Source organism: Meleagris gallopavo, chromosome 5 (assembly GCF_905368555.1).
Source record: "Meleagris gallopavo chromosome 5, MGAL_WU_HG_1.1, whole genome shotgun sequence".
Lineage (NCBI taxonomy): Eukaryota > Metazoa > Chordata > Aves > Galliformes > Phasianidae > Meleagris > Meleagris gallopavo.
In genome coordinates this window covers 44,191,300-44,204,528 of record NC_139408.1, presented here as the reverse complement: position 1 = coordinate 44,204,528, position 13,229 = coordinate 44,191,300, and the positions used below count along the sequence as shown (strand labels likewise).

The following is a 13,229-nucleotide window of genomic DNA, read 5'->3' as shown; positions in this document are numbered from 1 at the left end:
TCTGATCCATAACAGGATACAGTACTGAAGATTCTAGCTACCAGTATTTGAGGTAGAATGAACAAAGAAATCGCATGGTTTGTTGATTGGAGGAATACCTGGGAAATGTTATGTGGAGAGGGAAACAAGCACTAAAAACATTCAGGAGCAGATTATGAGAACAGGTAAAAAAACAGGAAGCTGTGCTATGTGCCAGCTTTTATGTAGTTTGCTATTTAAAGCTGTAGAAATGTCCCCACTTCTCACTGCTTCATTATGTTTAATTACAAGGGAGGGCTGTGACACAGTATCAGTAGAAGTTTAGATACAAGTTTTTGGCTGTCCAGGAAAAACTTCTGTACTGTTCATTGGTATATGTATCTTGTATATAATGCATGCTGTTTACAGTAAAGTAGATGACTGTGTTTAGCTATGGAAACCTATTCAGAAAAATCATACACTCAAAGAAATATCCACATCTCTTCATCAAGATGGATGCTGGCAGCAGCATGCATTTTTAAAGATGTGTTTGTCAGAAAGGTATTGCATGTTTCTTTTACAGCTGGGGAAACTGTTTCAATCAGTGCTCTGTTTAAAAATAATTTTGAATCACCATAGAAACTAAATTGAAAGACCATATTTTTTAAGAGAACAAAACACATAATTTAAGTAGCTTTTAACACATGCAGTTTTGCTGGACTTTTGCAAGCAACCGTGGTGGGAGACCAGTGGTTTTTATAAAATTGTCTTAAACATCTTCCCTTCAGTTCATCATCTGTTTGTTTGTTTGTTTAAGCTAAGTAAATATTTCATTAGTTTGTTTTAGTAAGCTCAAACAGGAGAAAGGTCACTCAAGTGTGTCTACAGTAAAGACTTGCATAAAGACAAGGGCTCAAGCATCTACTGAAAACACCATTTCTGTTGTGGAAGTAATTTTGAGGCTGTCCATTCTGCCAGTGCTGCCAATGTGAATAGGTTTGACTGTTTCAAAAATGGAATGCTCAACTGACTTGTTCTCACCGTTTTGTCATTTCAGGAGAGTATTTTGAGAACGAGAGGTGAGGAAAGGAGGAGAAACCCTTAGTTATCATCTAGTTAGGTTTTATTTCTGCCATGAGTCTACTTAAATTTTAAAAAGTCTTCTTAGTATTTTTTTTCCAGCAATGACACTGTTCATACTGTTCTTTTTGTCTTTTTAGTTAGTGATTTAAGAACTAGTGCTTTGCCTGGATCACTTGATTTAAGTCATTCAATGTTTGATCTCAGAAGCCCACCTCATCGATTCATGAAGGTGAGTATTTCTCATGCTTTAGTTGTCACTTAGGTTGTACTGAAAATTCAGTACATTTGGTGTATGTTTCAGTCACACTGTTTTAGAGGAATCGCTGAAGGGCATTGTCCTGTGCACTGGAGGGGTAAAAGGGAAAAGTTCAATGTCTTCGCTAACCTCAAGTGTTTATTTGGCTGATGTCTCCTCTGGTTACTGCTATTCAGGTCCAACAAAGCTGCTGAGAAACTTGAGTAGGCTTTTAGTTAGGATAGGATAAGTCCGTGGTTTCTCATCTTGTGATTTTTTTTTTTTCCATCACTTGAAAAGACGAACATTAGAAGTTTACATTTATGCAAAAAATGATGCTACATTTTGTGTATTTATTTATTTGTTCCTAAATAATCTTCAGTTACATGACATAAACTTGTGTACATACCAGTGAGTGAAAAAATCCGTTGGTCTAATGTGTCCTGTATTTATTCTTTGCATCAAGATAGTAACTCCGTGCTGGACCAACAGATTGATAGGGAACAGGTTAAAGATTTGAAATTTCTTATTTTGTTTCCATCATGTCTTGTCTGATGATAGAATTTCTATGACTTTCTGCATCTGTTGCTCTGATAGAAGGGGTATGTTTTGCTGTTTTTCCCTCTGCAGAGATACGATTCAGTCTCCAGTGTACCTAGCAGCACCTCCTCCAGAAAGGATTCACATGGCAGTAACAGGAGTCTGGGTGATGTTTTGTTTGTTTAACTTGTAATGCAATATCTCCTTCGTACTTGCAATACTGAGCTGTCTCTAACGTTGATTTTTATTTTGTGTATCTATTTATTTTTGAGATGAATCTGATTAGCAAGTCAATGGGGATTACTTTGCAATTTGAAATTAAGAGTTTTGGCCTTGTGCCTTCCTGTTGTCAGGAGATTGAGCCAAATGGGCCTTTCAGGAATGCAAGTTTTCATGCTTTTGAAAAATTAACCCTGGATTTACCATTCCAATGAAAGAAGAAATGACAGATTTTCTGTTAGAATAGAAAGTGGCACTTTGGTCACAAAGCCTTGTCTTTTTTTAATTTATCAGTATTTTTCTGTGGGAGGTATTTGGATTCCAATACCTCTATTACATTAAGAATTATGCAAGAAAATTGCATACAAACCTGCTGTATTTGAGAGAAATGCTCAAGAAATCGAGGTGATGCAAAATAAACCTTAAAAATCAAGTCCCCATTAAAGTCTCCCTAGTAAAAGTCAGAATTTCATCCAGCCTCCTCAACACAACAAAGAAACTCTGGGTATTAAGTGACTCTCAGAGAATATGCAGTGAAATGTTTCTTAGGCTGGGTAAGAATGACAAATAGCAGACCAGCTTATTAACTTAACACTGGAAGTGATTAATCTAAGGGAAGTGATAGATGTTTTTATTTGAATGTGTTTTGGGTGTCTCAGGAATGTGCTCCTTTTGTTTCTGAAAGGCATTTGAGTGCAACACAAGTTATTGACTTCAGTAGAGATAACTGTGGTAAACTGTGGAGTTAAAATGCAGGTCAGGCAACAGGACTTCATGGATATTTTATCCTAAAAGTTTTTGGTTTTTTTGTGTTAGGATATTTTAAATGTATGTTCTGAGAAATTTTCAAAAATAAGCAGACCACCTGCTAATGGGTTCCTTTATTCTTGGAATGAATTTTTATCATAGCACATTGCTTCTAGAAACACCAATTGGCCTTTTTTTTCCCCACAGATACCATTACGTTATCAGGTGATGAACGAGACTTTGGAAGACTGAATGTAAAGTTGTGCTACGTTCCTTCTGTGGAGCAGATCTGGATCACAGTTTTACATGTCAGTAAATATAAATAAGCAAATATTAATATATTAGATTATAACTTATTCAAATGGCTATTTTACTATACTTTTTTGTTCAAATACCAGAGAATCAGACTTAACTAGAATAATGAGAATTAAGGAATACTTTGAGGAGAAAAACAATAATAATACCTTCAAGTATTAATATAAGCACAGTTCAGTCAAATGTTCCTGTTTGGCGGTGAGAAACTGTTGGATGTGGATAAAGAAGCTGAGCAGGTCATAGAGTTGGTCCTGCTGTAGAGATTTTACAGTGGAAATTTGGAGACAGTAATTTGAAGCAAATTTAGAAGCACCATTTAACTGACCAAATCTAGTAGTTCTTTCAGGGCAGAACTTTGAGGCTGTATAGTTCCTGTGGGTTTTTTGTTAACTGGTGTGACACTGGCTGCTTCATACATTTCCAGGAATTGTGAATAATTTTTAGGCAATGGAACTTCTATTACTCAGAAACCTTGTAACTAAATCAAATGATAAATTTGCAAGATTACGTAAGGAATTTCATGATTTATCTGCTGTTGAACTTCCACATAGTGAAATAATTAAAATCTGCTGAAGAACTTTTACTCTCCGCTGTAGAAGCAAATTATTAAATGTTCTGAAGTGATATAGTTCTTACCCTGGCTCTGATTTGCATTCAGTAAGACAGGAATTATGTATAATTCTGGGGCAATGTAGACCTTATGTTTCTAACTTGTCTGAAAGCTGGTTGGCGTGCATTATCTCAACTGACTCTGTTTTCAATGTTGTAGTGCAAAGGGCTGAGCTGGCCTTCCGGTTGTGGGGAAAATCCTCATATCTATGTCAAGGGAATTCTCATGCTGCCCAAGCCTGTGCAGTTCAAATCCTCTGCCAAGGAAGGCTGCAATGTAAGTAGAAGCAGAAAAAAAAAACACCAAGAAACCTTCCCCCCAAAATAATGGACCAACACCCAGTTCTGTATCATATTTGCCGTGGTAACTGTCTAGGTTCCAGTTACTATTTCCCTTTTCCTTTCTTTTTTTTTCTCCCCATTTCCAATTTCTCAGAATCCTTTTACAAGGCTTGTTCCAATTTCTTCCCCCTTTGCCCTCCACTGTATTCCTCCTTTTCTCCCAAATCTGCTGGACAGTTATGGGATGCACTTACAGAGTATCATGAACCATTCTGGTCTTGGCAATTGAATGGAGGGGGAATGGAAGAAATCCGAACATAATTGTAGATGCAAATTCACCTGGGGAAGGTAAAGGATGAAGTACTACTTCCAGCGCTTCGCTAAGGCAGGAGGCAAAAGTAAGCCGTGCTTTGTCCATGCAAAAAGTAGTAAGAATTGGTCATGAGGCACAGGATTCCTGATGATGGCAGGAAGATAAAGGGGTTGGGGCCAGGAGGACGGAGAGGAAGCAATATGAACAACTCATAATATGAGTCAAAGGTGAAAGAATGTAAAATGAGCAGAGAGACTGGAACAAAAGGCCTCAGGACAGTGTGTGCATGCTGTTGTAAAGCTGCAGAAGAGTTGTCAGCTTGTCCTGGTAGTGAGCAAGACTCCAGAGCCTTGTCTCTTCCCGGGGTGTAACAGCGAGATGAAAAGTCTACATGAACTTACCCACTGTAAAAACACATCTCTTCATGACAGCTTGAAATGGTATCCAGGAGCAGTGGCCAAAGGACCCTGAAAACTTTGTTTCTAGGTTTGGGATCTAATGGGACTCTCTTATTGAGATCGTGTTACCTGTCTTTCTTTTTAGGACATTGAATTTATGGAAACTTTTGTATTTGCTATTAAGTTGCAAAGTGTTCAAACTGTCAGACTGGTATTTAAAATCCAGACACAGACTCCTAGGAAAAGAACAATTGGAGAGTGCTCTTTGTCACTGCGGGAGCTCAGCTCAGAGGAGTCAAATCATTGGCTGGATATATCTCCTCCTTCCAAAGCACCTGTAAGTGCCAATACCATAAATGCATGTTGTTGTATGACCAGACAATGCTGTTGAAAATGGAACTAAAATAATTTGGTAATAATTCAGTGTTAACAACAAAGTGGTTGTTTCTTTTTTCCTTTCTTGGATGAGGGACATTAGATGAAGAAAAAAAAGGCACTTCTGAACTGTGCACATCCCTGCCATGATCATAAACCACAGCTGCTTCTAGGAAAAAAAGCTAGAACTTGCTTTTCAACAACATGGCCTATGGCTGGAGGGAGGGACATTCTGGGAAGACTTTCCAGGACACCGAGTAATTGCCTTTTCGTACCACAAAAGCATCAGAAAATTCTTAGGACTCACAGCGAGAGCTCACAGCAAATGGGATTTGTTTTTATTATGGAAGAAAATACTAAGATCTTCAGTGGCTTAAAACTGCACATATATATATACATATTATTATTATTAACGTTCAGATTACATGCTGTGAAGTAATAATTCAGACAGTTCATTTCCATTAGAGTAATAAAAAACAGGTGGTTGTCAAGTGCCATTTTCACAGTGGGATTCCTTTCCCCCTACTCCCACTTTGTTTGTTTCTTCTACAGATTGTGTCTAGACATTTGTATTTTTAACAGATTAAACTTGAATTGGCAATTCAAAAGCAAATTTTATCTAAATATGTCTAAGTAATATGAGTGACACTCTTGATTTCTAACAGAAGTTAAACTTTATATCTGTACTTCTAACAAGCATTGCTTCAAAAGCAGTAACTTTCTACAAAGAAAGTAGAAGATAAAGCTGTTTCAGATGCCACTTCATTTTAGCGTAAATTCCTGAGTCTGTCCATGCTGGCTTTCCTCACCATTGTATCTGAGAGCTCTTCAGATGCTGCAGGTCCACAAACTATCCTGTGAGGCAGCAGTTTTCTCTTACTTCCCAACAGAACTGAGTCAGTGGCTCCCTCTCAGGTTTGCACAGAATGTGTGTGGCTGAGGTGTGAAGAGAATTTGGGTCTCTTAACTGAACTGAAGTGAAATTAATCTTTGTCTTTTTATACTGTTGTTTATATCTTCAGATTGCAAAATGTAAAAGAGGGGAAGGAGAATTCCAAAATTTTTTTCTGTTCGTAAAGCATGCCTGTTCTCTCACTTTCACACCCAGATTTAGTAGTGCACTACTGCAGGTCTGATCTTCCCTATATGTGTCCACTTTTACCACTGAGGAATCTTTCCCAGGTGAAACTTGAGGACTCAATTATTTTTCCAATATCTTTGGCTGCAGCCCATTAGGGCCATACATGCACTGCACATAAGCAGTGCGTCAGTGGAGCACATGTACAGCAGCTGTGACAAGTGCAAGATGCATTTACTTACTGTGCATCTGCAGGATGTATATACAACACATACTTATATTTCTGTCCAGGAAATCCCAGATAGGAACAAGTGAGCCCAACATATAACAGAATTCCTGCATTTCCTGAGTTTATAAGCAGCTTAATCCAGATGTTATGGCAACATTCTTCTGCTTGTAGGTGTGCCGCACAGAACTTCAAATAGGAACTTGTTTTCAAGCAATAAACAGGAGGATTCAGTTACAGATTCTTGAAGCACAAAATCTTCCAATTTCATCTACGCCGCTGTCGTTAAGTAAGTTACATCAGCTGTCTAAAGCCATTTGTAGCAGGTAAAATGCTGATCAAATGGGTTGGCAATTCATAGCATTCCTTACAAACTTCAAACTAACATATTGTGCAGTAGGTTTCCGTTGCCAAGGCTTGTTTCCATAGATGTCTCATTTGATTACATTTTGTTTGGTTTGAAGCTGCACATTAAGTGTTCTGGGAGATTTTATCCCAATATTAATCCTGACATAAAATAGCGTTAGCTTGCACTTGCTGTTTGGATATGTGTTAATCAGTTCAACGTTAGTGAACATAGTTTGTGTGACTACTCAGGAAAGCTATTGTACAGTTTTTTTGGCCAGGCTTTTGAGAAATTATTGTTAAAGCATACATCAGTTCCTCTTTGGGTGTGTTTGTGAGTAATCTTTGTGTGTTATGCTTTTTTTCTTCCCTTTTTTTTTCTTTTTTTTTTTTTCTGTAAGGTTTCTTTGTGAAAGTTGGAATGTTTAGTACAGAAGGGCTGATCTATAAGAAGAAGACTCGTCTCGTGAAGTCCACTAATGGTCAAGTGAAGTGGAGAGAAATGATGATTTTTCCAGTTAGCCAAGCTGAACAAGGAATCAGTTTTCTTATCAAACTCTACAGCAGAAGCTCAGTGAGAAGAAAGCACTTTCTAGGACAGGTTGGTTTCTGCTAACTAACATGATAGTCTTGATATTCTTAAATCCAGTTGCAGGGTTGGGTTTTTTTGTTTTTGTTTTTTTTTTTTAACTCATTAAAAAAATACTTTAAGGTGGTGCATAGGGAAATAGTGAATTCGAATAAACTTCTTGATATAATTCAAGAAAAAATGGTAGGGGACTCTTGAACATCACAAGCATCAGAATGGAAGTTGACATTTGATTTTCCTTGAAAGGAAGTCCTTAAGTCTTTTTTGTGTGGAAAGTTATTACATGAAAGGTTCCTCCTTATGAACAGATGAATGATGTTGTCCTTGCCTCTAGGTTTTCTAAAGAAAACAAATACAGCATTCACAGCAGCTCCATGACGTACAGAAAGAGAGTGTGTAGTAGTATGCTCACAAACAGGTGTGTGTAGAAAAAAATACAACAGCAACAACAGCAGATTTCCCTTCTGAGCAAGACAGACACGTAGTCAGCACAGTATTCTGAATGTGTATGATCAAGTTATAATGTGAACAGACAGAAAAAAAAATTTAGCTGGAAGGGTTTTTTTTTTGTTTTATTTTAACAGCTGGAACCTCTGTAGTATGTATTCAAGTACATTTCTGTGATCATACTTATTTAATCACCATACTTTATAAAACTTGGTATTCTGGTCTCTTTTTATTCTCTCTGTCCTCATATTCTAGTTGCTCTATCTTACCACCAGCCTGCCTGTTCTTTCTCTATTTTTATTTCTTAGCTGTTCCAACTGCTAAGTGCATTCTCTGATCCAGATAGATGTACTAAGAGAATTTTAATATATGCATAAATTAATAATGTGGAGTGATGTTGAGATTCCAACTGTAAAGTCATTTGCTAACTGAAGGATGGACTACTCTATCCTTGGGTACAGAAAATGATAGTTTCCCATTCTGGCAGTGTATTTTGTGTGCATGCTGGGCACATGCACTTTAGGAGATGCTGTTCTGCTATAGAAATGAGTTATGTGATCTTCCTCCATTTTATTGAGTATAATGGCCCACGTATTCCATCTTTCTGTGTTTCCTATTAGTAGAATTAGATTTGGAATGGGAAAAGAAACTGTTCTTTTTAGTTGTAATACCTTGGGGCAAAACTAATTGGGTATGATTTTGCAGTAAGTTAAACAGTACGTGAGGTCATCTCAATCTTATGAGTTGCATTTAATCATGGACCTTATTTTTACAGGGAGCAAATGAACAACTACTGCTCTTCAGTTATTTGGAAAAGGTTGTTTCAGCTCATGCAGGCAGACATTGCCACATAACACATGAAGACATAAAATACGGCTCAGGGAAAAGCGTACATTGAGCAGTTGGCTGGGTGGCTGGAAAAAGATGAATATGGCTAGATCTATTAACTTCTTTCTTCAGAGAATGATGATTAATTGGATGCTGTTCTAAAGCAGACAACACTTTGATTAGGTTGCATTTATGAGCATGTCTTTAATCATGAGCAAGATGTATTTTGAATCTCTGTGGATGAAGTATCAGCTGCCTGTGGTATTCTGGAAGACATTATTCTCACATAAGGAATCATGCCTCAACAGTGTGGGCTAAATGTACTTCATGGTGAAGGTTTCTGAGAAGTATTAAAAGAACTCATTCTTGGAAGAGTGCAGGAAATGGAGTCCCATAAATGATGATACCTACTTACATAATCAGAATTCTTTTGGCAGTCAAAGCTGGTGATAATTTTTAGGGGGAAACTTCCTTCTTGTACCTTATTTCCTTGTTTAATGGCTTCTATCCATTAGTGTAATATTGTGAAGAGATGGACTCTTACTGCGTGACTGTGTGTGCTACAGGCACGTTAGTAACCTCTGTGGAATGCAGGTTTGGCCCTGTCTGTTGGAGTATGTGATTTAAAATGGTCATGAAAAGGCTGGACAGCTAAATCTGGGTGCCAGGTGGCTTGCAGCCAACTGGAGTTTGACTGCATGATACAGAGAGTCATTGCTGCCCTCACGGGCCCTTGACCCCAGCACATGAATTTGAATGAAGCAAGGAATGCTTGACTTAAAACATTTTGTTAACTAGCAAAACATTAGAGTGTAGTGAGCTTTCTAAACTCCTATTTGTTTAGAGACTAAATATAAACCCAGACTCCCTGTGTTCCCAGTTGGAAGCCAAGTTACGTTAGTCCTAGCAGAACTGTATTTGTTGCTAATGCTTTGGTCACAGTCTACGTGTCACATCTCACTCTACACTTTCATGGAATTTATTTGGAACTAACATAGGCTGGACTTCTGTGTTACATCAGGTAAACTTTGTTTTGTTTCTTTTTTCTCCTTGCAGGTCTGGATAAGTTCTGACAGCAATAACAGTGAAGCAGTAGAGCAGTGGGAAGATACTATTGCTAATCCTGAAAAAGTTGTTATTAAGTGGTACAGCCTTGGTCCGTCTTGAAGACTGGAGATGAAACTGAGGACTTTTTTTCCACAAAGATATTTTAAAAGGCATAAGAATAATATAAATAAAAAGAAAAAAATATTGTCTACACAAACTGTTCAAAAGGATTTCACTCTATCACGCCTCCATGTTAATTGGAAAAACTCGATTTCCTGAAGAGAAATACTATTAAGAGGAAGACTTAGGAAATGGGAAGAGAACTCATTTGGTTTTAAAAAGTCTACTTCTTTTTCCCCTTTCAGGCTCTTTAAGAGTATAGAAATCCAGTACTGAAGAGAGAGAGCGTGAATCAACATCATTTGCACTAGTTACAGACTTCATCTTCACATCTGCAGTCACATCTCTGTCAGACTTCACAGCCCATTTGGAATCAGCTTGGTCAGCAGTTTGAACCTAGGTACTTTTGAGCCTCAGGCCACACCTGTATTGACAGCATTTGGCCAGAGTAACATGTGCCTCAGCAGGTGGGAAAGCTGTGGCTGTAGCAGGAGACCTAAAGGGAACTGTAAAATAATGCAGCACCCAAAGGCTTTTCTAATGTCTGCCTCCAGTGAAGAGTTGTTCAGTGCACCGACATGCCAGTATCTTGGGTTTCATCCATCTCTCTCTATTCTAAACAGAGGAACTGAAAGATACAAGTTTCTCTGACTATTTGTAATCTTCTTAAGTGGGGCCCTCTAGCCTCACTGTTTTGTGAGTGCTGGAAGGAATAAGGAGAATACTGTTAAAAAGGTATCAGCTTTGCTTAGGATCAGAGCCAGGCTGTTTTTTTTTTTTGTTGCTTTTTTTTTTTTTTTTTTAATAAATTAGTTTATTCTGCATAACTCTTACATGTAAATGACTTCCTATCTAATCAACATTGTATTACCATTTGCTTACTTTACTAAAAGCCAGACTAATGTTCTTAAGGAGTAAGCAAATATTTACTGATGAAGTATATATTTCTTTCTTCAAGCAAGAAGGGATTACCATATTTTTACTGCAAGTGATATTTTTCCTACAAAATCCTAAGATTATTTTTCTACTAGTCCCCATGTTTTCAGGAGTCTATTCAGAGTTATTTTTAAGGAGGGAAAAATGCTGATTATGTAATAGATGATAAGTGCATCTAAAAGCAAAGACTACTGGATTGAACAAAAATATATTCCATTAAATCCGTCACACATCTAATGCTGGCTGTGTGAGATGCTCAAATATGTGTTTGTGTAGACAACGAATAACTGTATCTTTTTTATAACTTGGAACACATTCAAACATCTGACATAGGAACTGGAGTGGCGAGAGCACTCACTGCTTGAAGGCAAAGGAACAGTGGGGGGCAGAGAAAGCACTGAAACAGGAAGACAGTTTGTTTTTAAGCAAAGAGCTCAAAGCTTCTTTATTTTGGCCTTTCTGACTTCAAATAAAGGCCAAGAAAAGAAATGGAATCTCTTCAATTTTTTTTTAGTTGTTAATTAAAGCTTTTAAAATTTCAGCCATCCAGATGGGTTTTTTTTGTTTGTTTGTTTTTTTAAATGATTTTTAAAATGGCCAAACAAAAGGATTTTCCCTGGGTTGTACATAATCTTCTTTTGGACATGTTCTTATATATGAACTGAAATGGTTTTTGCATGTTATTTGGAGAACAGACATTGTTTTTTGCTTTGATGGATGCTCCTTGCAAAGCTCCCAGTTGGCCCAGTGGATCTGGACGTGAGATCGTAGTATCATAGAATGGCCTGGGTTGAAAAGGACCACAATGATCATCTAGTTTCAACCCCCTGCTGTGTACAGGGAGATGTCAGCATCCATCCAGCTACAGTACTTGAGATGAGCCTGGCCTGCTGGGTAAAATGAAAAAAGGAATTGGACTAAGCTGATGTTCTTGGAGTTCTCTACTTGAATACAGGGATCCTTCTATTCATTGTGGCTGTATTGCAGTAAACAACAGTGCGAACTAACTGTTTCCTTATGCAAAATGCTGTTCTGTTTGAAAGGGAGGACAGGAAATACTCCAGTGTTTTGGAGACTTCAATTACCACAAAAGTGGCTCTGCAATGATTGCCAACTCAGTGGATATTGTGTAAAATGGACTTTGTTGGCTGTTTTAGGATGCTGAGCCTTTTGGAGGCATAACTAGTAATGTCTCATTTTTCCTATGTTAATATTTAATCTGTGTGTTTATAATAAAAGTTATAAACACAAAATGATTTTTTTTTTTTAATTGTGTACACCAGTGTTTACCAGCATAACAAATTGAAATTCAAGTCCTACTTTTTTTTCTCTGAGAAAATGCTGAGGATGAAACAATTTTTGATGTAGTGTTGTGTGTGGGTGTTGATAGCTAACACCTCATGGATACATATGGCTTCTTCTGTAAGGTGTACACAGCTCCTCCTATAGCACTGTGAACAACGTACTCTGAGGCCTTCTTCATCCTTTGCCCATTCATTCCCAGCTGTTGGGAATTGCTGTCATATTTCATGAATTCTTAATAATCGGGAAAAGAAGAATGTTTGTTCCATTGCTCATCAGATCTGAAGTTACTCAACTAGTGTGAAATTCCATCTTCTTCTTCAGGAAAAAGTTGTTCTCTTACCTCTCTACAGATATGTTTCCAACACTGCTGCTGAAGATTTAGGAGAAAGTAAAGATTTAGGAAAGTCTTCCTGAAGAGGAAAATGATGCATCACTTGAAAACATAAATTAGCAAAGATGCTTATTTAATCAAGGATACATGCAAAAGTAGGAAAAAAACGATGTCTCAGAGCACTCTTCTAAGAGCGACAGCTCTACGTTGTCCCCTGAATGCATGCATGTTCAGCTTCTCTTTTCATTAAGGTTATATCCAGATTTACTGATGTTTCAAAAAATACTATTGTGAAAACTGTCACATAGTTTGTAGGTATAAAGTACTCATGGTTTATAGTTAGATTTCCTGTTGCTTCTAATGTGGGACTCACTCAGCTTCTAGAAAATAGTAGAGGTTCAGAAGCTGCATGGGTTTTATTTAAATCTGCAAGAAATGAGTGTAGGTTAATTGGAACACCGGTTATGATCTTGTGTTATATGTTATTCCTAGAGAGAGAGAGTGCCTCCTTAGAAACCACCATTAGACTAAACTTATTCAGATTTTTCAGAATGTGAGTATATAATTGCACTGGTAAATTAAACAATTCTGTTTTAAGTTTATTTGTTTATGATTAAGAGCATTCTGTATGCAAACAAGACCAACACATTTATTTTTCAAGTCTTTATATCTCAATGGCATGACATGGCATTCCTTTTAAGGAAAAGAAATGCAAGATTCTACCTCAAAAGATGAGTGGGTGTGACAGTTTGTAAACCACAATGCCATAAAACGTTAGTTGGAAGTTAACTGTATTTGAGTGTCTTTTGTGATCACAATGCAGATAGTGCCATCCTGCTAAATCAATTAGCCCTGGATTGTCCTTTTGTTGGGATGACATTTGTATAAAACAAAAGGTAATTT

General features: G+C 37.3%; 1 protein-coding gene across 5 annotated transcripts in view; it reads left to right on the top strand.

The window, feature by feature from the left end:
- Positions 1 to 13,113, top strand: part of TC2N (tandem C2 domains, nuclear) — a 32,033-nt gene extending 18,920 nt beyond the window's left edge. For 4 of the 5 annotated variants that reach the window (XM_085225512.1, XM_085225511.1, XM_019615839.3 and 1 more), the window contains exons 5-12: positions 1,179 to 1,270; positions 1,907 to 1,982; positions 2,990 to 3,090; positions 3,867 to 3,983; positions 4,845 to 5,036; positions 6,553 to 6,667; positions 7,125 to 7,324; positions 9,644 to 13,113. In XM_085225512.1, the coding sequence (XP_085081638.1) occupies positions 1,179 to 1,270; positions 1,907 to 1,982; positions 2,990 to 3,090; positions 3,867 to 3,983; positions 4,845 to 5,036; positions 6,553 to 6,667; positions 7,125 to 7,324; positions 9,644 to 9,754 (1,004 nt within the window). In that variant the 3' untranslated portion in view covers positions 9,755 to 13,113. Of the gene's footprint in view, positions 1 to 1,178; positions 1,271 to 1,906; positions 1,983 to 2,989; positions 3,091 to 3,866; positions 3,984 to 4,844; positions 5,037 to 6,552; positions 6,668 to 7,124; positions 7,325 to 7,646 lie in introns of all 5 variants that reach the window. The other variant, XM_085225513.1, reaches the window with a different exon arrangement.
- The last annotated feature ends 116 nt before the right edge of the window (positions 13,114 to 13,229 follow it).